Here is a 23,363-nt window from a genome sequence, read left to right as displayed (position 1 = left end):
AGGCTGACAACTACAATGAGAAAATTAAACAAGATTAAGAGACAATTGAAGCATGTTCAAGAACAATTGAAAGAAAGCAAGTCAACAAAATTAAAACTATATGTTGCCTCCACCAACTTACGTAATAAGGTAAATTTTCAAAGAAAATGAATTACAATCTCTATTATGCATGATTTTAAGTGTTAGCTACTAAAAGAATCTCATTAAATATTAATTAATTAGTGAGAAAGAAAATTATCAATATATGCAAAAAAAAAATATTATTATTTAATAAAAAATGGTGGTCATCAAAATCAATGGAACAAAATTAATTTTAATTCAAAATTTGTTTTTTTAAAACCATTGTGTCCCTTAGGAATAACTACACAATGCATTGAGTCCATGAAGGGATCGACCTTCTTCAATAGATATGGAGTGTTGGGTAAAAGTTTGCTCAAGCCAATCTCATATTTTCACCATTACTAATAATATGATGTCTCTACTAATATTGAAAAGTCAAATATCTTTTAAGGAACATATTTAAAGAAAATGATTTTTTAACTATATTTGCATTTAAGACAAATGTTGAACAGACTCATCCGAAAAATGTATTTGATCCAATGACGAATAATTTCGACACCAATTTCACCATCTACTAATAGGGTCCAATTAAAAGCAGAGAAAGTATGTATATAGACTTATTGAACATAAGATTTGTTAGCACATAAGAAAATCAAACCAAAAACTTGAGAAAGCACACAAGCTTACACCGATAACTAGGACTAATTAATTAATGAAAAAAAGATAAATCTTACTATGAATAATAATTAATTAATCAATTATCATAATAGACTTGGAGGTTGGAATGATTTCAAGGTATGGATATTATGAAAGGGCATTTTGGTAAATGGGAAAAGTATGAACATAAACATTAGAACCTTTAATAAATGGAACATTTTACAAGGAACGCAAATAACGGTCATATAATCTATTTGTCATATACTTTCCATGAGACACGGTGCAAATGTTGAAGAGAGAGCAATGTGACTACACTAAACATGATTTTAGCTTCTCTCATTGGAAGGTAATTCATATAAATTATCCTCTAATCTATTAATTTTAATTTAATGTTCTATTAATTATTATATATATATATGTGTCATGTATGATTTATGTTAACGCTTAACATTTTTTTGAATCTGTAGCAAATCCTATTATTTACACAGTTTGATTAATTCTTCATTCTTTTAGTGATAATAGTTAGTGTTAATTCATGTTTCAGCTAAGTCGTTTTTCTGGGGTGACACTTTTTTAAAGCTTTCAATTTAGATTTAGAAGAAATTCAATAGCTCATTTTTTTAATGTAGTGCTTGAAACTTGAAATTGAGTATGATGTTATGTGTGTAAGACTGAAAAATATCAAACTAAAGGGCTACATAATAGCTGACAATTTCACACATTCACGCTGTCAAGACATTGTTGGATTGAGATCTAAATATTATTTCACTGTAGATTTTTATTTTGTTTTTGAATCTAAAAATACGGAGATTGATATCCAAATAGTTTTAAATATGAGCAGTCTGATTGGATTCAATGGTCATCAATGTATTGATTGCGTCGCAATCCGAATACATATATATTGATTATTCATGTTAATAATTGGTTTCAGATTCTTATTGGTCCTTCTGATTGGGAAGACTACTCCAAAGGAAAGGAAGGTTGTACAAGATATAGAATCCATAACCTGCCACAAAATTTGGGGCCGGGAGTCTATGAGCTCGGAGTAGCTCTGTCGACTAGCGGTTTGGGACGCGAAATTTACAAGCTTGTCACCGACTTGCATCGAGTAGTTGTGGTTTATTTAGGAAAAGCTGATAATGTGAGAACAAGACTCCAATGTTATGGTAGAAATGGAGCTCATTTGGATAATGGTTCTTCTTCATTTGAATCTTCTCACCAAAAGGGACGTTCATTGTTTCATGAAATCTTTCTTCAAGGTTTCCCAATTGTTTATAGATGGGCTCCTGTAAGTAAATTTCATGCATTTACATTATTTTTCATCAATTTAATAAGATCAAGATGGTTTCAATTGAACATGTATTGATTGATCCAAAATGCTAGATTACCATTGCCTTGACCATATTGTAAATGCTCGTTTTGCAAAATCCATGATTTGAGATACATATTATTCTATGATAGTATAATTGAAGATGATTAGTGAATACTTGATTTAAGAATGATGATTAGTTTAATTAAGAGCTAAGTTATATAGGTTTGGAAGTCTAGGATGAATTAATTGAGTGATTATGAAGTAAGTATTTCCTCTTGTTGTGAGTTAATCGATTAAGTCTTTGGTAATCAAATATTTACTATGATGATTGTGAGAATAATTAGTAATCTACACAATTTGTGTGAAGTTTTGTTAACCCAAAAGATTAAATATAAATGCACATATTCATCTTACATAGTAATAGATACATCAAAGTGCTATTTTTTTGAACTTCAATGATTTATTTGTTGAACAGATGCAGACCAAGGGAGATGCCTTGCAAACAGAATCTCAACTGCTGAGTACATTTGATTATGCTTGGAACACAATTAATAACGGTCCACGGCGTCCGGGTGATATTCTTGAAATACTCAACAAAATTTCATCAGGCACAAGAACATTTTCAAATGTAGGCAAATCACTTCTACCCTTCACTCAAAAGAAAGTAGGGATACCAATTAAACCAAGCATGTTGCCTATGAAAGATAACAAATCCGATGAAGCAGACAATGGCGGCTACAATTTCCTATCTCGCGTGTTCAAATTCTACCGCTCGCATCCTAAGATAGTTCAAGATACAACTGATTTTTCCGTTGAGAAGAGTGGTAAAATTTGTGGAGTGATTTTGGATGATGGTTCTATTTGTACAAATACGCCGGTCGAAAAAAGAGTTAGGTGTCATGAACATAAAGGAACGAGAATAAGAACATCCAAGTCAGAATCAAAAAGAGGAAATGCTTGTAGGTACCAAAATATTAAACATGATGTTGAAGATCTTCCACAAACAATGGCTGAGAGTCTTGTTGATGAGAGTGTCACCAAAACTATTACATGTGGAATTATTTTGAAAGATGGATCCACTTGTAGAAGACAACCAGTTAAAGGAAGAAAAAGATGTCATGAACATAAAGGGAAGAGAATTCGTGCATTTGTTCCTATTAATTAGAAATAATTGATGATGAAGAATGGACAATTTTTGCCTAGACCACAAAATTATGTACTTGTTCAAGCTTATACTTATATCTAATCTATGTAATACATAGTTGTTACTTAGGAGATAAATAAAAATGTTGGCAATTGCCAGTATATAGGCTTGGGAAAAAAAATACGGTATTCATATTATTCATTCATTTTACCTTTACAAATTTAGTTTTTTTTTTTTTTTTACCTTTTGTTGTAGTTTGAATTTATCCAATTTCTTATCGTTATATTTTGGTTTAGTTGTAATTTGAATTTTTAAATTATTTATTTTCTATCTAACAATTATACACACACAGATAAAAACTTTATTTTTTCTTTTATATTTCATTGTTGATGTATAAATATAATAAATAAAAATGATAATAGTCGATGTATGTTGGCACTAGTAATGAGTTGACTGATATCTCATAACGTGTGAGTTCAATTTCCATTCCCATGATAAGAACATCTTTGGTTGGTATTTTGTAGGTATCTATTTACAATTTGCATATTAGTTTAAGGATATATTTATATAATATGATACGTCAACATCAACTAAAATTCTTTTGACATAATGATTTTAATGAAAAAATATAATAATTCAAGAACAAGTTAACATAATTATATAATATTTTGATCACTCTTCTATAGTTTGATATATTTACTAAAACACCCACACATTGGTTTTCTCCTTTGTAAGAATGAGAAACCACCACAACTCAGTCTAAAGCCAAACAACTGACGAATTTTCTTCACTAAAGAGAAACCTGCTAAACTATTTGTCCTTCTTGACTTCAAAATCTTAGTTACCACGAGAGAATCAACATCCAATTCAATATATATAAACCCTAATCTTCTAACATAACTCAAACCTTCAAACACTTTCCGACGGACATGACTTATATTTTTTTTTAAGGGAGACATTTTTTCTTCTTCTGTTATATTTGTTTTTAAGACAAATATATGATTATTTGCCTAAGAATACTTATTAAATTTACAAGAAGCAACTTATTAAATAAAAAATATTAAAATTTTAGTAAATGAATTGATTATATCGAATATAAATAAATTACTATATTATACTTACCTTTCTAAAGTTTTTTTTTTTTTTTGAGAGAACCTTTCTAAAGTTTCTAAAAGTAATTAGTTCATAAAAAATATTCTAATCATTCGAAATTGTTTTAATAGATATGATTTTTTATTGTTGAAAGGAATGGCTACGATTTTCTTTATACTTTCAAATTTTTTAACCAGCAGTAAATCTAGGTTATGGTCTAAGGACACCTATTAATAAGATCCAAAGGATTATGGACAGAAGATATATTTAACTGAATATAAATAATTTTTTTTTAGGAAATAAAATGAATTTCGTTTGTACATACCGATTCTTTAAAAAAAAAAAATGTATATGTTGATATTGTAAATCTTTTTTAAATAGGTATCCAATCAAATTTCATTTGTACATACTGATTCTTTCAAAAAAATTATATATGCCGATATTGTAAATCTTTTTTAAACATGTATCCAATCAAATACTCAATAATATCATATTTTTAAATTAATTTCTAAAATATCGATAAAAATATTAATTTATTTGATAAAAGAGGCTTGAATTAACTAAACAGAAAGTTGGGGAATATACACCAACATCATAGATCAATAGAGTACCCAATAAAGAAAAAGTATCCTAACCAACTGGAATTTTAAAAGTAGCGTACAAACCCATTTTGGCTAACATATGAGCATATAAAAATATTTATTTAGCATGATTTGATTCAAGGCATATGTATAAATAAACAAACATTACAAACGCAAGTGCGTAGAATTTAACCTCTTATACAAAAACAAAAAGATATATATATCTTATTTTGAATAATTGCTTTTATTTTTTGGTATAATACTTTGAGTAATTTCTTTTTTCATGTAGTGTAGTGGTTGGACTCACTTATTTTTAAATGTTGAGAAAGGCAAATAATTGTTGATTAATGATTATTTACTCTTAGACGCTTTATTTTATGAAATAATACTCTTTGAAGTTGGAATGGTCATGGACATATAAATAGTATGAACATTAGAAGCTTTTAATGGAACATTTAATTTAACGACGACGGAAATGTTGAAGAGAGAGCAATGTGACCACACTAAACATGATTCTAGGTTCTCTCATTGGAAGGTTCATATATTAATTATCCTCTAAACTATTAATTTTATTTAGTGTGTGTTGTATGCTTTATGTTAAGAAAAATGCTATATCTCGCGACAGATTCCATCCAGAGCGCATCGCGAATCTACGTGGCACCACAACTTACGTTCTTTTCTTCATGTTTTTTATTTTTATACATATGCTTTTTCTTACTTGTTTCTCTCATTCTTTCTTTCAATTATTTATCTCTCCTTTTCTCCTCCCACAACCGCTTCATCTATTGTTTGCCGACAAACGAGGATTCATCACCTCTATCAGTTTTCACACCTCTAGCTTTACATTTGAAATCGGTGAGAAGAAATTTGGACCCAATTTGGGAAGTGGATACCAAAGTAGAACATGGATATATCACAGCATCTACTACTCCAAAAGTAACACCACAAGGGCTCAACAACCAATTTCCATAATTCTAATAATGATGGAAGTAAAAATAGATCAAAGATTTCATGAATTAAGGTTCTGTAATATGAAGCTATGACAACAGGATATTTCTTTGTGAGATATATAGATAGTAGCAGTTCTATTTTTCGAAATATTTTAAGGAAAGAAATAAGAAAAGTAGGAAAACAGAGAAGAGATCGTGAAATATTCGCGAGAAGCGGCTTCGCGATATTACAAGCTTGCGACCGACCCTCATCGCGTAGTAGTGGTTTATATAGGAAAATCTGTTAATGTGAGAACAATACTCCAAAGTTATGGCATAGATGGAGGTCATTTGGGTGATAATTGTGCATCAGGCTCATTGTTTCATGAGATCATTTTTCAAGGGTTCCCAATTGTTTATAGATGGCTGCTGTAAGTACACTTCATGCATGTACATTTATTTTTCAATTTGTTAATATCAATATGGCGAGAGTATCACAAAAAATGATATTGGTACGTCGGATGTGGCTTTGGAAGTTGAGGTTGACTATCAGCTCGCAGACGACAAATCAGATGAAGCTGAAAATAATAACAGTTTTGTTGATGAGAGTATCATAAAAAATGATGTTGGTACATCAGAGGTGGCTTTGGAAGTTAAGGTTGACCATCAGCTCGCAGACAACAAATCATATGAAGCTAAAAATAATAGTAGTTTTGTTGACGAGAGTATCACAAAAAATGATCTTGGTACGTCGAAGGTGGCTTTGGAAGGTGAGGTTGACCATCAGCTCGCCGAGGAGTCTCCTTTAATGAAGAAAGGGAAGAGTGATAAAGGCAAGACGAACAAGAAGAAGGTCGAGTGCGTTCTTGAGGCTGAGACTGGCCGCTCCTTGTGGAACATGAACTTCGATCGTGCTGGCTTCGTGAAGGATCATTTCAACCTTTATGAAGATTGTGAGGCAACAAGGAAGTCTAATCACTCCAATATGTTTCATGATGCTAGTGTTTCTTGTCTGCGCTCTGTGGTGTTGCTTGAAGTGATGGAGGATCAGTTGAAGGAATCTAGCAACTCCTTAAAGACGATGAAGGATGAGAAAATGAAAGCTGAGGAAGATAAGCGAGATGTTGAAGCCAAGTGCGTGGAGCTTAATAACAATTACGGTGCCATAAAGGGGGAGGTTGAGAAGGACGTTAAGAAGATTACCGAGTTGAAAGAGGGTGTTGAAAATGCAAACAAAAGTTGGCTGGGAATATGGAAAAAGGGGAGGTTGAGAAGTCATGTTGTTATACCTAGATCTTGATCTAAGTCGTCTGTTGTCATTCAAGATTGTTCGGGATGAGGAGCTGGTCAATAAGCCGTGATTATGCTTTTGTAATGGCCGTGTTGGTGTAAAGGTGTCAGATTAAACTCTTGTAATGGCCTTTTGAGGCTCGTTTTTTACCTTTTTTTTGAGGCTCGTCTTTAATTCTTAATGCAAATGGATTTCCTTTTTTATTTAGATTTCCTATTTTTAATTGCTGGTTATTTTCCCTTAATTTATGAAAGTCTTTGCATACTTGGGCGCTTTCTTCGCGAGGAGGTTTTCTTCTTTGTTTGTTTTCTTTTAAGGAAAATCTTACGAGGCCACCTTCCTTAAAAAGGGAAGGCTAATAATGATACTTCCCTTCATATGGAAAGTTTTACGAAGTTGTTTCCCTTCAAAAGGAAAGTTTTACCGGTTGTTTCCCTTCAAAGGGGAAGTCTTATTGGTTGCTTCCCTTCGAAGGGGAAGTCTTACATGCTGCTTCCCTTCATAAGGGAAGTTTTCTAGGTTGCTTCCATTCACAAAAGAAGTCTTATGAGGCTGCTTCTCTTCAAAGATTAATATAGTTTTTTTTTTTTTACAAAGATTAATATAGTTTGCTACAATATGAAAATGCAAAATATATTTATATATAATTTTAGCCAAAATCAAAATTTCATAAAAACTTTTGTTCATAACTTATATGCATACAAAGAAAAAAAAAACAGACAGACAAACACAGAGTGTTTGTTTTAAACGCTAATAACAATAATAATTTGTTTGAGAAAATAGACAAAATGACAATATCATTGAATACTCAATAACCCAAATGAAAAAATCGAAGTTGGAATGCGGTCAACATATTTAACCTAACAATTTCGTCCTTTTTTACCCTCATAATTGTTCACAAGTGACTTTATTACAAAAACTCATTACCTCTTGTGCTAAATAAATAAGGGTCATGTTAACTTGTGCGGCACACATTAAGGATTCTATAAATGATAAATATTTACTACAAAACATTAATTTTCATTCTCTAGAAGAATAAATTGGCATAATTTTTTAAACAAAATTTCCACTTCAAGTTCCTTAAAATGTGCCCTAAACAAGGTGTGACCTTTCGTCTTCTAGGATGAAAACTCGATTTAAACATTATTTTAGTCAAGTTACTTGTTCATTGGTTATATATTCATCCTACTTTGACTTATACACTAGTATAATTATCGATAGTAAGATTTACCTTACAAACCAAGCTATCTAAGGGAACAAGGTAGCATTTTCCAATAAATAAAAGACAAACAAACCTAGGATTCACATAAAACAAAATCTGGACGCAGATTTGTGTTGTACAAAGAAAAGAACAAAACAGTGACGCCGCCGATCCAAGAATTTCAGGAAGACAATTTCGTTTTGATATGTTTAGGTATCTTTCTCAGTATCCTTGACACGCTTTAGGTTCAGCATATACACGTCATAATTAGTTTTATTACACGAGTTTGATAAGATTATTATAACATGTTGTATTTATATGTGCTTATGATGAATCATAGCCCAAGTCTTCTGTTATTCCTTGCTTTCATTCCATGTTGATATGTTTTGGTGATGTTTAACTATATAGATATCAGTGTGCATGCATGCAGTTTTGAATGATATAAGGGTTAGGGTTTCTATTATTATGATTAACAATTCTTCTAATTTTTGGAGGGTCAAAGTGATTCTACAAGTTGTAGAATTGATTTTAACATTTATGTATGTTTTAAATAAGAATTTATTTTGCTTGTAGAATTGATTCTACTTGAAGTTGTAACTCGTAGCTTTTAGCTTCTACACTTGATTTTAGCCTTGAATTTATAGTCAAATCCACTTTTACACAATACACCCAAACATAGATCAATTTACATTCAACTTACTTTTATTTAGAATCAATTCACTCAATTAATTATATCACCGCACAAACAAACATACATTAAGCAATGATTTTAAGTATTTTTGTAACTTTGTTAGGTCGGTCAAGTGTTACCGAAGATAAAGATAAAGAAACGAAGGAATGATGAAGAGGGAAAGACACAAGAAAAGTGACAGACTTAGTGACCTGCCCATATAATTGAATTTTTTAATATAAAACAATCTGTTCGGACTTGTGTTTTGTCTAAACGATGGAAGAGCCTTTGGAAAAGTTTCGCTAATCTCACGTTGCATCACTCCGAGAAGGAGAAGAGTTATATATTCAGTTGTTTTGTATCCCATCTTTTGTCTAGTCGTGACTACTCTCTTCCTCTTCATAGCGTAAGTTACGAGTATGATAATGCTGCAGATTGCCACAAAACTACAATCCCACGGGTTATGAATTATGCTGTGTCACATAATGTGCAACAAGACACGGTCATTGTTAAGACATCGAACATAAAGGATCTTGAACTTCCCCGGTCCATTTTTTATTCTCATTCTTTGACATATCTTAAGCTTGAGTTTCAATATTCATATACAGATCCCCGTAGTAAGATGTTTCCAAAATCTTTGAACTTGTCGGCATTGAAAAGCTTGCATCTTGAGAATCTTTGTTTCACTACAAGTGACAATGCATGGTTGTGTTGAGCCCTTGTCAACATGTAACATGTTGAGTACTTTGGGATGATGAACAAACCCTCTCCATATCCAATTATAACGTTTCTAGTCTGACCATAGATAATATCCACGTGAATAAAGAAGCTGACAATTACAAAGTTGTGTTTTGTACTCCAAAACTTACTTCACTCACCATCAAGGTTCATCGTCCTACGACTTTCCCAGCCCCCTCTGCATGCCATTTACCTTTCCTTGAAGAATTAAATATTATTTACTCTTTTCATTGTAAATCGAATGAACGTTTAATCGTCATGAGTTGGTTGCAATTACTAGCTAATGTCAAGATAATGACTCTCGATTTCGAAACCTTTAAGATGATGCTTATGGTAAGTTTCTTTAATATCATTTCTCCTCTTTATATTTTTGGAAAATGCTACTTTTCAAGAAAAATAGCTTCAAGAATTTTTCAAGACACAGTTGGCAAATGTTAATTGGATGATTTATTTGTTTACTTCCTATTTTTCAGCCACATCACACAGTTGGCAAATGTTAATTGGATGATTTATTTGTTTACTTCCTATTTTTCAGCCACATCACCTTGAATTGTGGCAAATAGTGCACTGTGGTTGGCTATTCTTTATTCTTGAAGAATTCTTGATGTTATTTTTCTAGAGATATAGCATTGCTCTTTTTTATGTTGCTCATGATAGGTATTCATTTGAATGTATCCAACTCACTATAATTATGGAGGTTCTAAGAAATAATGATTCAATGAGAAATCAACTTCCTTGCTTTGTTAGATTGAAGTCATTGAAACTGGATGTGGGTCATGTAACGATCTATAAAGAGAAGATAATAAAAATGGTAGCATATTCAAGATTCTCCACCACTTGTTACAATTCACATTGGTAGGAAGGCAGGCATAGTAACTTTTAGGTATTGATTTTTACACAATACTCACTTTTGTCCCTAATTTCCATTCACCAAAAGAGTTATTTACTTTTTTTTTTATTAATTTTTAATATTTTACCGGTGCAAGGTTTAAAGAAGCAGATATGATGGATAGAGCAATTAATAGATCTTGAGGACAATGGTGGTGGCTGATACAAAATTAGCAAGTGTACTAATTTATATCGAAGTAATAATTTAATTCGTATCCACAGGGACTGTTCTAATCTCTACTCCGCAATTTCATTAATATTTAGGATGTATGTAAATGGGGGTTGCCCTAGGCAGTTGGTTTGATTACATAAAAAGTAAATAAATGACTGAAGAATAAAATTGGTTTTGAAATATGTTTAGAGAAATGATTAAGTCTTTCGATTCATCTGTCCATCACTCATTAGTAATCTGCATCTAAATCATATGATTGATATTCAGTTTACGACAATTAACAAAATAGCTCAGGTCAATCCCTTGACTCAGAGCCCTCTTATCTGATTATAATTCCCTAATTCCTTAGGTGAACCTATAATCATCAAAGGTTTTAAGTCCGTTAATTTTAGAATCACAACCTAACAATTTTCTATCCCTAGATCATCCGTTAAGTTGAACAGCATAAATATGTCCGAGTTATAAGCTGGTGTCAGCAGTCATATAATCTCTAAGATCAATTATATTGGGTCAGAATCATAAAAGCATTACGCACAATTTATACTGAATAAACTAGAACAACATTCATGGTAATTCAGAGTTACAGATTACATAGTCATGAGCTAGAACAAAATCATCTATGACCTAATCAATAAAATTTAACTACACATAATAATATAATTAAACAACATGAAAAGAGAAGAAATTACAAACAAAGACGGTTTGCTCATGATTTCTCTTCTAGACATGATGCTCCATTAGCTTCCTGTGCGGCTTCCAATCCTCCAAACTGTAATTCCTTTAGTGCCAAAACGTGATTTTCCAGTGCCAAGAAAAGTCCCTTTCAATGTACTGTGCGGCTGCCTTTTATGCTTTGCTTTCAGGTCAACAACTTGCCTTTTGGTCAAAGCCCAACTTTTCATCTAATTATGCATAGATCATATTTCTATTCACACTTCCATTTTTTGTTAGGCTAGACAAGTGGTACAACACTAGTTGTTTCTCATTCTTTTTAACCATAAGAATATGTCACACTAATTGACCAATAATAGTAATAATATCCTACTTGACTCGATATATAAAAAAAACGATAATTTATTTAAAATGACTCTAAATTATACTAAAATAATAAAATAGACTAAAAACTTAACTAAAAAGACTCTGAAAATATGGAACGACGGACTGTCATCAGTGGCAATAATGTCGACTGCTACTAGCTATCTCTTTGTACAAAAGTATTTATTTCTCCTTATATATCTAGTCTTATTTTCAAACTATTTTTTTGTGAAACTGTATTTGGTGAAAGGCCAAAACAACATTTTGGAAATCGTATATAATGAATCCCAGGTGACATTTAGGGTGGGTAGGAGGAATTCTTTCCTATCATGGAAAAGTTGATTTAAACCATCAGATTTAATCAAGAACACAATTTTACTATGGTCTCTCACTATCAGATCTCCTACACTTTCTCTCTCACCTCTTCTCTCTCTGACCCAACCTCCCCGTCCTCCCTTCGATCGCCATTCCTGCAACCGTGATTTCCTCTCTCCGCTCCCTCTTCCGACGAAGAATCCAGTCTCCGACACCGGCATCGAAACCTTCGTCTCCGAATCCATTCTCCCTTCCGACGCCTCCTTTCTCGGCCTCGCCGTCGTCCACTCACAACAACCCTCTTGTTGGTTGTTAACAAGAGTAAAACTTTCCCTTTTCCTATTCCTCGTTTGAGTTTGTGTAAAAGAAGAAATGAATTTTTGTTGTTATCGTTGTTAGGGATGTAAGTGTTGTTTCATATTCTTTGTTAAATTAATTTTGTTTCTCCATTTTTATTTTTCCAGAAGGGCTTTCAGCTTTAGATCCAAGATCTAATGAAAATGCTTGATATATTTTTTTCATTCAATTGTTTCCTGTAAATTTATTATGCAAAGTCCTGTGATTTTTTAATTGAAAAGATTGTTCTAGCAATGACAAGTAAAATTAAAATACAGTGAAGATTGTTTAATGGCAAGGATTGAGACAGTGAAGGCAATGGAAGTTAAACATGGTGGTGGTTATGGTGGTTTTGTTCTTAAGGGTCAGAGAGAGAAGAGGTGAGAGAGAAAGTGTGGGAGATCTGATAGTGAGAGACCATAGTAAAATTGTGTTCTTGATTAAATCTGATGGTTTAAATCAACTTTCCCATGGTAGGAAAGAATTCCTCCTACCCACCCTAAATGCCACCTGAATCCCATAGTGGTTCAGAAATATTTATTTCGCTTGTCCTTGTCAACATTTCATATCTTGTTTGTTTGTTAAAGAGTTAAAATACCATAATCTTAAAACACATTGTATTTATGTATTGTAACTTATCCCATAGTGGCTATGTCCTCAAAGGTTTGTGTAAAGAATGGTAGGATCATAGTGTCATAGATCATACTCATATAATAGAAAGAAAGCATAGTCAAGCTCATGAGGTAAAAGTTCCATTAGTAAGCATAGTTGATTGATAAGAGATAGTGATTAGTGTACATGATGCTCTTATTTATAGAGCTCAACAATTACACTAACTATGTGAGTGATTAACTCAACTAATTTCTAACTATTTAACTAACACTTAACGAACTCGAAAAATTAATACTTAAAAATAGGTGGCTAAAATTTTTATATACCATTAAGAAAAAAAATATTAATACCAATTAGGTGGCAAAAAATTAATACTTTTATCCGGAATCAATTTTCACATAATTGATTCACTCAAAATCAATTATGTTCACCACACAACCAAACATAAACAATGATTTTAAGAAGTATTTGTGTAACTTTGTTAGGTGCTACTGAAGATAAAGATAAAGAAACGACGGAGTGATGATGATGAAAAGACAAAAGAAAAGTGACAGACTCAGTGTCCTGTCCTGTCCGACTATGTCCTTCTACATATAAATGAATTTGTGAATATATTTTTTCCAGACTTGTGTTTTGTGAATATATTTGAAAATGTCTCATTGATCTCGCATTGCATCACACCAAGAAGGAAATGAGTGATATCTTCAACAGGTTGTATCCCAAATTTTGTCGACGACTCTCTTCCCGTTCATATTCTAAGACGTGTGCATGATAATGTTGTAGATTGGGCCCAGTTTAGAATGCACAAATTCATCTTTTTGTGCACAAAACACAACTTGTGCATATAAGCCTAACAGCCATTGTGAGCCATTGATATATTAGTATTATATTGAAACAGATCCTGGCCGTTGGAATTTTGAGAGAGGCAACATGCTGCCATCAAGTTGCTTTTGTGCAGGTGGGACCCACACGTGGAATAAATTTTAGTATTTTAATGGTTTTTTGGAAAGAGTTGTATTGGGCTTATATAGCAAAACCAGGCCCAATCTTAATATTTATTCCTTCTATGTTATATTAATTTACTGTTAATGATTGATAATAATTTACTCCTGCATTATTAATTACAGCCGATTTTACTGTTAATGATAATAAATTAAAATATTAAAAATTGAACCCATTACATTGTCCAGGTTAAATTTATTCCATTTGATTGAATTTATGTTAGTAGAAAAATTGATGTTAATGTCACTAAAATTTCTTGTGCTGCCACTTTAATTTATTTAATGTGTTTGGCAGCTGAATTGTTATTTTTTGTTTTAAAGAATCAATATATCACAATTTTTTCGTTATTAAAATTATTAAGTTGGCCGTTCAGAAAAACTCATTACTGTTGGAAGTTTTTTTTTCTTATAAAAAAAATGATGGAAACGTTTCCATTTATGTGCACAATAAGTGTTAATAATCCTTAAATCTATTTTAATACCAAAACAAACAAGATTATTAAGATGGGTTTTTGTCAAAACAAAAAAAAAAATTATTAAGATGGGTTTGATTTTCACAAGAAGTCAATAAATTTTGAAATCTAAAAATATGGAAAAATACGAAAATGAAATAATGAATTAAAATTTAGTAGAAGTTGTTTAGTAAATTGGACGCAGTTGAATTTTGTTTTTTTTGGGAAAATTAGAAGATGGATAAGTTGTGTGTAATATTAGGCTAATAAATTCACAATCCGAATACTATTACAAAAAAAAAAATTGAACGAGTATAAAATAGGTGTATGTGATGTATATTAAAGGCAACATACATCATTTATTGAATTAGTTTTGGCATTAGAAAATAATATTATTAAAGTAGATTTATGATGTAATACACGCTAATTATAATAATAACGATAAAAATGTTTAAGTACAATCCACGTAGTCGTTGTGACCTCTTGACCAGTCATTAAAGAGTTTGATTAGTCATTGAACGTTCATCCAAGTACTTTGACTCCAAGATTCTTTCAGTTAGGGCAAGAGTTGTGAGTTTGATCGGTCGTTCTGAAATTTTAGAAGTAGTTAGGTCGAAGAATCTTGTCGTTAGGGTTAGAGTTGTCAATAGGGTTAGAGTTACAAGCTTGATCGGACGAACTATCCCCCCATAAACTAGTCAACTTAGTAACTAGTTTACTCCGGGGACCTAAACGTGCCTATCACCTGAACAGCAACAAGTACAATCAATCCGACCGTTCAAAATGACCTTCTAAGACCTAAAAGGATATATAAACTTGAATTTATCAAATCGATTTCCCGGAGGTAAGTCGATCGGACGAACTATCCCCTCAAAAACTAGTAAACTTGGTAACTAGTTTACTTTAGGGACCTAAACGTGCCTATCACCTGAACGACAACAAGTACAATCAATCTGACCGTTCAAAATGACCTTCTAAGACCTAAAAGGATATATAAACTTGAATTTATCATATCGGGTTCCCGGAGGTAAGTCGATCGGACGAACTATCCCCTCAAAAACTAGTCAACTCAGTAACTAGTTTACTCCGGGGACCTAAACGTGCCCATCACCTGAACATCAACAAGTTCAATCAATCTGACCGTTCAAAATGGCCTTCTAAGACCTAAAAGGATATATAAACTTATTATTATGTTATTTTCATTTCAATGTGTTTAAAAAATAAAATGTAATTTGTTATCTGTATTGAATTTATAAATTAGTTTTATAATAATAACGGAAAAAAATAATTAAATACAATCCACGTAGTGAATATCATGATTAATCAAATAAATTTATCCAAGTACCTTCCGTATAAGATTCTTGTTGTTAGGGTAAGTTATGTGGGTTTGATTAATCGTTAGAGCAGTTTAGGTTGAAGACTATTGTCATTAAGGTTATAGTTGTCGTTAGGGTTGGAGTTGTAAGATTGGTTAGTCGATAACAAGAGTTTGATTAGTCATTGAACGTTCATCTAAGTACTTGACTACAATATTCTTTTAGTTAGGGTAAGAGTTGTGAGTTTGACCAGTCATTCTGAAATCTTGAGAGTAGTTGAGGTCAAAGAAACATGATATTAGGGTTATAGTTGTCATTAGGGTTAGATTTGCAAGCTTGGTTAGTCGATAGATAGTTTGATTATTCATTGAACGTTCATCCAAGTACTTTGACTCCAAGATTCTTTCAGTTAGGGCAAGAATTTTGAGTTTGATTAGTCGTTTTGAAATCTTGAAAGTAGTTTAAGTGGAAGAATATTGTCATAAGGGTTAGAGTTGTCATTAGGGTCCTAGTTGTAAGCTCGGTTAGTCGATAAATAGTTTGATTAGTCATTGAACGTTCATCCAGGTACTTTGACTCCAAGATTCTTTCAGTTACGGTAAGATTTGTGAGTTTGATCAGTCGTTTTGAAATCTTTGAATTAGTTTATGTCAAAGATTCTTGTCATTAGGGTTATTGTTTTCATTAGGGTTGGAGTTGTAAGCTTGGTTAGTCGTTAAATAATGTGATTTGTCATTGAACGTTCATCCAAGTAATTTGACTTCAAGATTCTTTCAATTAGGGTAAGAGTTGGGAGTTTGATTAGTTGATCTGAAGTCTCTGTATTAGTTTAGGTCAAAGAATCTTATCATTAGGATTAGAGTTGTCAATTAGGGTTAGAGTAGTAAGCTTGGTTAGTCGATAACAAGAGTTTGATTAGTCATTGAACGTTCATCCACGTACTTTGACTCCAAGATTCTTTCAGTTGGGGTAAGAGTTGTGAGTTTGATCAGCCGTTTTGAAGTCTATTAGGGTTGGACTTTATTTGATCTTCCTTTTCAAATTCATCATTTTTCTAATTTTCACAATTTTGTTCCTTCTAGCAGGGTTGAACTTTATTTGATCTTCCTTTTCAAATTTATCATTTTTCTAATTTCTACAATTTTGTTCCTTCTACCTGGGTTGGATTTTATTTGCTCTTCATTTTCAAATTCATCATTTTTATAATTTCCACATTTTTGTTCATTCTATCAGGGTTGGACTTTATTTGCTCTTCATTTTTAAATTCATCATTTTTCTAATTTCCACGATTTGACTTTTATTTGCTCTTCCTTTTCAAATTCATCATTTTTCTAATTCAAGAAATTTGTTCATTCTACTAAGGTTGAACATTATTTGATATTCCTCTTAAAAAAGGTTATTTTTTAAACTTTTACTAGAGCTGAAAGATGTTATTTTTTTTATATTTAATATAGATTATGTGAAACGAATATATTAACCAAAAAAGGGATGTTATTTTTTAAAAATAAATAAATAAGGGATAAATACAACAACAACAACAACAACAACGCCTTATCCCACTAAGTGGGGTCGGCTACATGGATCAAATGCCGCCATAATGTTCTATCAAAGACCATATTTGGATCCAACTCATTGACCTCTAAATCTTTTCTAATGGTTTCTCTAATAGTTTTCTTAGGTCTTCCTCTACCTCTTTTAACCTGACTCTCCTCCATTTGATCTACTCTTCTTACCACGGCGTCTACGGGCCTTCTCTCTACATGTCCAAACCATCTAAGCCTATTTTCTACCAACTTTTCTACTATAGGTGCTACCCCCACTCTCTCTCTAATGATGTCATTCCTAATCCTATCATGTCTAGTCTTCCCACTCATCCAACGCAACATCCTCATCTCCGCTACGCTTACTTTACTCTCGTGTTGGCTCTTAACCGCCCAACACTCCATACCATACAACTTTGTCGAATCTCTATGACATGGACCAAATAAGGGATAAATAAGAGATTTTTTTTTAATAAATGTAATGAATTGAACATTAACAAAAAAAATAATTTAATTTCATTTTAATTATTGTTTTTGGTATAATCATCTCCCTCAAATTTCACTTTCCCTCTTATTCCAAAATAATTAAATTTCATCTCCCTCAAATTTCACTTTCCCTCTTATGCCAAAATAAATGAATTTCATTTCCCTCAAATTTCACTTTCCCTCTTATGCCAAAATAAATGAATTTCATTTCCCTCTTATACCACTATTTTCACTTGGCTCCAACATTTCCCCCATTTAATTTTCAGGTAAAGTCCCAAATCAAAATCTGAAAGTAAAAGAAAGAAAGAAAGAACAAAAGCCACTCCATATTTTCTTCTTCCTCTCTTGTTGTACGACTCTTTTTTCTTCTTCTTTCTAATTTTTTTCGTCACCACCACCACCACCAACTTCCGGTCACCATAACTCTTCCGTCCGGCCTTCTTTAAATTCCCCTTCACCACCATTGAATTCCTCTCTTCTTCCTCTACAAAAGCCCTCAATTTATTTTTAGATTGGAGAAGTTTAATTTTTGAGATCTCCCCCTTCTCTCATGTTTTCCGGCCACCGTGAGTTGCCATTGGGAAAACCAAACCCACCATATTCTTCCTCATGATGTCAGAAACAAAACCCCTATGTTTATTTTGCAATCCGAGCAACTTTGTCGGCGACCACCGTTTTCACCTCTGCCGCGCCGGAAAAGTGGTTGACGGCCATTGTATGAACCAACCATTGTAAAAGACCAAATATACGGCATGCCAAATGTAGGATCCATATAAAAGTTATAACTTATTATTTCTCTACTTTGAACTTGTTATTTATTGCATGCATTTACTGAAACGAGCAAGTCCAAAACCTTGCCTTGATTTGTTTTACACTATATTTTTTTTCCTAAGGCTACGAAACTATTTTCTTAAAAAATTTGGAGCTCTTTTTTTGTTTAATCTTTTGATGCAATGCTCCAACAACATCATTCTTAGCATCTTACTTCTCGGTACCTTTTTTTTTTTGAAAGTGAAACAACACATACACGAGAAGGTGCAATTTTGTTTACAACAAAAACCTGTAATTTATATGACTTGTTTTCAGTTTTTGAGGGAAGTGTTGATTATCGCATAACCGAGGAAAGCTTGAAGGATCGATTAAGCATAGACATGCATGAAGCATGCCTGCAGATTGTCAAAGAATGCAGGTGAGGAAAAAATTATCTGATACTTTGCCTCTCCTTTACAGTTTCACCCTTTCATCTTCATTACAAGAGTTTTGTTGCAAAAATATATACAGTGGGATTAGTGAATGGTGAAGGTTCAAGTGTTCTCATTCAAAAACATGCTTCTGCTAAGTATGAACTTTACAAGGGTAAGAATTTTGGGAGTCTAAAGAACTTGTCATAATAATATGTTGTAGTATGTCTTATTTTGATTTATTCTCTTATTTTTGTTTTTGATGAGATGATTTTTTCTCTTATTATTTAGTGAAGGAGATAATGCTTATATCTAAATTGATGCTAGGCTCATAATGCTTATATCTAAATTGATGCTAGGCTCATAGTAAGATGCTGCTACAACATAAAATATTGGGATGATATTTATAACCATGCATAAAATTAATAGGTGTCCATGTGTTTGGAAAATTAGAGTCGCCACATACCAAATGACTCCTTAGTGTGTTGTTTAATGTTATTTGGGCTAGTCTTATAAATTTATCTCTCAGCAGGTTTAAGTGGGTGCAGAAATTCTTTCGTTGAATCATCTGGAGCTAATAACTGCCCGAGCAGTGAAAATCAGCAGATAGTTTGTACTGACGTTTCCAAGCCTGATCCAGTAAAGATGGAGCAGTTGGTTAGGGATGAAGAAATACAACTTACGGAATTTTATTCAGAAGATGAGTTGGAGTGTGATCTTATATATTTTCAGCATAGACTGCTGCAGGAAGAAGTTGCAAAAAAGAGGCTTGCTGGTGTGTGCATCATTTTGTACTGAATTCTCATCTACTTCGTTTTTTTTTCTAATTAATCTGAAGTTGGCATTATCAATTGTTGGGTATCCATGTTCAATTTTAAACTTACAGCAATATCTGACTGTCTGATTTTCTAATTTCAGAAAATTTGGTCTACAATGTTGCCAAGAGTTAGCCCCAAGAGATTGATAAAACACATCAACAAAGATGGGATGCGGTGATTGCTAGTCAATATCTGCGTGATCTTAGAGAGAATTAAACACCGAAAGAATTATAATTTCTAAATAGAACTTTTTGACAATAATCTATCTATTTAGGCTGGCTGTGGAGGATGTGCGATAACCTCTTCAAAAAACTATTCAAGTGTACTCGGGAATAAAAATAGTATAATGAACTTGTTCTCATAAATGTTATTTATGTTACCCATTTTTGAATTTGTGAAAGGCTGTCATATTAAAAAGCCAAATACTAGGCAAATTTGGTTCATTATGTCCAAATACTAGCAGATTTTGTGCTGTTAGTTTCTTGGAATTTACATGTTATCTATTATCATTTTGAATCTTCCTTATGTTATCTTAACTTATATTGACTTGAGTATTTAAAAAAATAACGGAAAAATGGTGTGACTAAATTTTGAACGAAAATTAGTCTCAAAGTTCAATGTAACATTAACCCCCCGTTTATACTAATCCCACAAATTATCTGCAGGAGCTGGTATCCTGTGGAACAAACTGCGGAGGTTTTGTTGCGGAGGTTTAAAACCCCCGCAAAATGTTAAATTAATTAAAAATAAATAAATCACTATAATCAAATTTCATTATAATATAGTAATACAACTCAATTATTCTCTTCAATTCAGTCTACGAATAATGTCAGGTCTTCTCTCCTCTTTAACTTCATCATTATACTCAAATTCTCATTACAATTTCACAATACAACTCAAAATTACTAATTCTTATCATTTCAATCTCAGAATATCCGTCAATCTTCTCTCCTCTTCAGCTTCATCATATCCAAGACATCATCTATAGCATCTGATTCATTTCAGTCTGCACATAAATTGCAAAGTTTAAACCATTAATACCTACTATGTCATTAGAAGTGGAAACCCAAACAAATTTCAAAATATATGCCCACTTTAGGAAATTTACAACATCCTAAGGTATCTATTCAGCACTGGTGCCATCTCAATTAAATATTTTCCTTTAAATACCAACTTTATCCCCCAACCCTCAACCTTGCACACCATGACATGAATACAGATCCTATTAAAATGCATTAGTGCACACAATAACATGTCAAATGTGTAACACCTTTGTCAAAACAAAAGCTTTTTCTTTCTATCATTTTCAGCGCAGGGCATCCAAATAATATCTTGCTATTATAGCATGTCCAATACTAAAACCAACTAAAGCAATTTATCATGTGTGGAGCTGTGGACAAAAAAATAATTTAAACAAATGATAGAGAATTTACATAGAACGAACCCAAAATCTTACTCGATACTTTATCTGAATTTGCATAGCATACCATTAAAGAGTACCAAAACTATACTATGCATTAAAATGTTATAATTGTTAGTCTAAACTGTTACCTTTTTGCAAGAGCCAAGCATATAAGATCCACTTTTTCCAGGCCGCATCACAAGAAGCAACATCAGGTTTCATGAAATCAAGCTTTTTCCAGAAATTATCTTACTCGCCCATTTGCTTTGATAGGGTCCTTATCTGCAATCCTCTCTATCATTAAACTACTCAACATGCGCCATCTTTGCTTCTCCCTACAAATTTGATAAAATGGCAATGGCATAAATAACTCTAAGATACAAATTTTAAATAGACTGAAAATAGCTATTGAGCCAAATTGTTATTCAAAAGAAGCTTACAGGCTTATAACTTCCTCTTAGTCTTCCCAAGCGAGAATTATATGGAAGCATCTGTCAACTCCACACCTATGAAGAGGAAAAGATATAACCCAATCACAATACAGAAAAAAGAAACTCCAATAGAACAATAGACTCATTAACAATACCAAAACCTAAAGACTCACGATGTTTGATATTTGAAGGCCCTAACTTCTAAGCTTCAATACCTAAAGTACATTAGACCATTGATAGCTTACATAGCTATTAATTGAATTCAATAACCAACTATTTAACAACAATTAAATGACCTGCTTCATTGTCACTAAAACCCACACTCTATAATTATGTTTATCTTGTTCAGCCACAATTCTAAAATTTATTACTTTCTTTTTGCAAATAACAACTACATCTGATCAGTCACAGTAGAGAACAATCTAATGCAAGAAATGCAAAAGTTGGTGACTTCTCTCACATTAAAATTTGGTCAAATAGCTTCATTCATGGTTTGGAGTTGAAATGATTGGCCACGAACAATCCCCTGCAAAATTTAGCAGCAGTGCAAACACAAAAGATCAATTAATAACTAGTTAACCACTTTATACAATAAAGATCTTCGCAGAAAATTAAGAACCCACAACATCAAAATTAGACTAAAATCAACATATGCATCACCTGAATAAGACAACACCAAAAGCAAAATATAAATCGATATATAAAATTGTGAAATTAAGTAGTTAGGTTACATTGATGAGTTGAAAGTTGAGACCCATTAGTTATCATAATAATAATAACTTAAAAAAGAAAGAGATGTTACATTGCTACTTAGTACAGGTAGGCCAGATGCTCGTAATGATAAAGATGTTTCTTTTACCCTAGATTTTCATGAGATTTGGCTTCTCACTGGTTTTTCTAAAACACTTGGAACAAAATATATTTATAAAGCATAAAATTTAACTGTTTGACTGAGGTTATATACAACAAAAATAAAAACTCATGAACATAGGCACTCATGAATAACATGAATAAATTTAAGTGTAAACATAGTACAACAAAGTTTGCATCCTGAAACACTACATAAATAGATTGCACATAATAAAATATTTCACTCTTAATCTTAAACAAGGGTATGCCATGGAATTCCAAAATACCCAAAAACATACGTCACTGTACCAGAAGAACACAATTTACTGAATCAAAAACTTGGCATCAAATCAAATTTAAAGCAACCCTAAAACCCAAAATCACAAATTCGCAGCAAATCAAAGGTGAAACCCTAAAACCCAAAATTACAAATTCGTAGCTAATCAAAGGTGAAGGAGCGCATAAATCAAAATCCCCAAATCAGAAACCCTAAAACTTTAAATCACACCTTAGCATAAATAAAATCAATATAGAAAGATGGATATTGTGATTCACTAACCTTCCTAGATGGATTTTGGGTGAGAAGGTGGATTGTGGACTGAGTGAGCGAGCAAGATTTTGTATACTGAAATAGGTGGCGTGAGAGTGAGAGGGTGGTGGAGGGTTCTGATGTGGGAAAGGGTGACGGGGAGTGAGAAGTGATAGTTTCGAGATCTTAAGATAATGGGTAGATTGATGGTGAGTAAAATTTTCTGAAAATATGAAGAACATGGGGGATGAATATGCTTCTCTGTCAAACATGAAGGATGGGGGAAAGAAAACTAAGGTGAGATGTGAGAAGAGAACCAAGCAC

At 32.4% G+C, this 23,363-nt stretch overlaps 2 protein-coding genes, 2 long non-coding RNA genes and 1 pseudogene across 7 annotated transcripts; 4 read left to right on the top strand and 1 right to left on the bottom strand.

Moving 5' to 3' along the window:
* The first annotated feature begins 551 nt into the window (after positions 1 to 551).
* LOC146918687 (protein EFFECTOR OF TRANSCRIPTION 2-like) lies at positions 552 to 3,407 on the top strand. Its single transcript, XM_085720304.1, has 3 exons — positions 552 to 1,063; positions 1,649 to 2,005; positions 2,505 to 3,407. Exons 1-3 carry the CDS (start codon positions 1,004 to 1,006, stop codon positions 3,192 to 3,194), a joined length of 1,107 nt encoding a protein of 368 aa, XP_085576430.1. The 5' UTR covers positions 552 to 1,003; the 3' UTR covers positions 3,195 to 3,407.
* Positions 3,408 to 5,297: 1,890 nt separating this feature from the next.
* LOC146918686 (protein EFFECTOR OF TRANSCRIPTION 3-like) lies at positions 5,298 to 7,275 on the top strand. Its single transcript, XM_085722077.1, has 2 exons — positions 5,298 to 5,393; positions 5,974 to 7,275. The coding sequence occupies exons 1-2, from the start codon at positions 5,322 to 5,324 to the stop codon at positions 6,208 to 6,210; spliced, it is 309 nt and encodes a 102-aa protein (XP_085578203.1). The 5' UTR covers positions 5,298 to 5,321; the 3' UTR covers positions 6,211 to 7,275.
* Positions 7,276 to 9,024: 1,749 nt separating this feature from the next.
* Positions 9,025 to 10,782, top strand: LOC146918685 (putative F-box/FBD/LRR-repeat protein At1g78760; annotated as a pseudogene). The gene is made up of 3 exons (XR_015014355.1): positions 9,025 to 10,008; positions 10,373 to 10,558; positions 10,662 to 10,782. The product of XR_015014355.1 is annotated as a putative F-box/FBD/LRR-repeat protein At1g78760 (transcript).
* Positions 10,783 to 18,116: 7,334 nt separating this feature from the next.
* LOC146918684 (uncharacterized) lies at positions 18,117 to 20,316 on the top strand. Of its 2 annotated transcripts, none has more exons than XR_015014353.1 (3): positions 18,117 to 19,185; positions 19,543 to 19,785; positions 19,929 to 20,316. It is a non-coding gene; the product is annotated as an uncharacterized LOC146918684 (long non-coding RNA). The 2 variants fall into 2 exon arrangements; XR_015014354.1 differs by having other exon boundaries at positions 19,540 to 19,785.
* Positions 20,317 to 20,583: 267 nt separating this feature from the next.
* Positions 20,584 to 23,363, bottom strand: LOC146918683 (uncharacterized). Of its 2 annotated transcripts, none has more exons than XR_015016333.1 (5): positions 23,070 to 23,363; positions 22,122 to 22,187; positions 21,671 to 21,736; positions 21,380 to 21,565; positions 20,584 to 20,834 (listed from the first exon to the last, which is right to left on the bottom strand). It is a non-coding gene; the product is annotated as an uncharacterized LOC146918683 (long non-coding RNA). The 2 variants fall into 2 exon arrangements; XR_015016334.1 differs by lacking the exon at positions 23,070 to 23,363 and adding an exon at positions 22,464 to 22,985.

Source organism: Medicago sativa, chromosome 6 (genome assembly GCF_051527215.1).
Source record: "Medicago sativa cultivar Bolivia chromosome 6, Bolivia_mono, whole genome shotgun sequence".
Lineage (NCBI taxonomy): Eukaryota > Viridiplantae > Streptophyta > Magnoliopsida > Fabales > Fabaceae > Medicago > Medicago sativa.
This window is presented reverse-complemented; position numbering and strand designations above follow the sequence as displayed.

What these genes read in the sequence shown, in the direction of transcription:
- LOC146918687 (XM_085720304.1), top strand. Translation starts at nt 1,004, where the DNA reads ATGTTGAAGAGAGAGCAATGTGACTACACTAAACATGATTTTAGCTTC. An exon ending in TTAGCTTCTCTCATTGGAAG is followed by an intron (nt 1,064 to 1,648) that starts GTAATTCATATA and finishes AATTGGTTTCAG; the next exon opens with ATTCTTATTGGTCCTTCTGA. An exon ending in TTGTTTATAGATGGGCTCCT is followed by an intron (nt 2,006 to 2,504) that starts GTAAGTAAATTT and finishes TTTGTTGAACAG; the next exon opens with ATGCAGACCAAGGGAGATGC.
- LOC146918686 (XM_085722077.1), top strand. Translation starts at nt 5,322, where the DNA reads ATGTTGAAGAGAGAGCAATGTGACCACACTAAACATGATTCTAGGTTC. An exon ending in ATTGGAAGGTTCATATATTA is followed by an intron (nt 5,394 to 5,973) that starts ATTATCCTCTAA and finishes TAAGAAAAGTAG; the next exon opens with GAAAACAGAGAAGAGATCGT.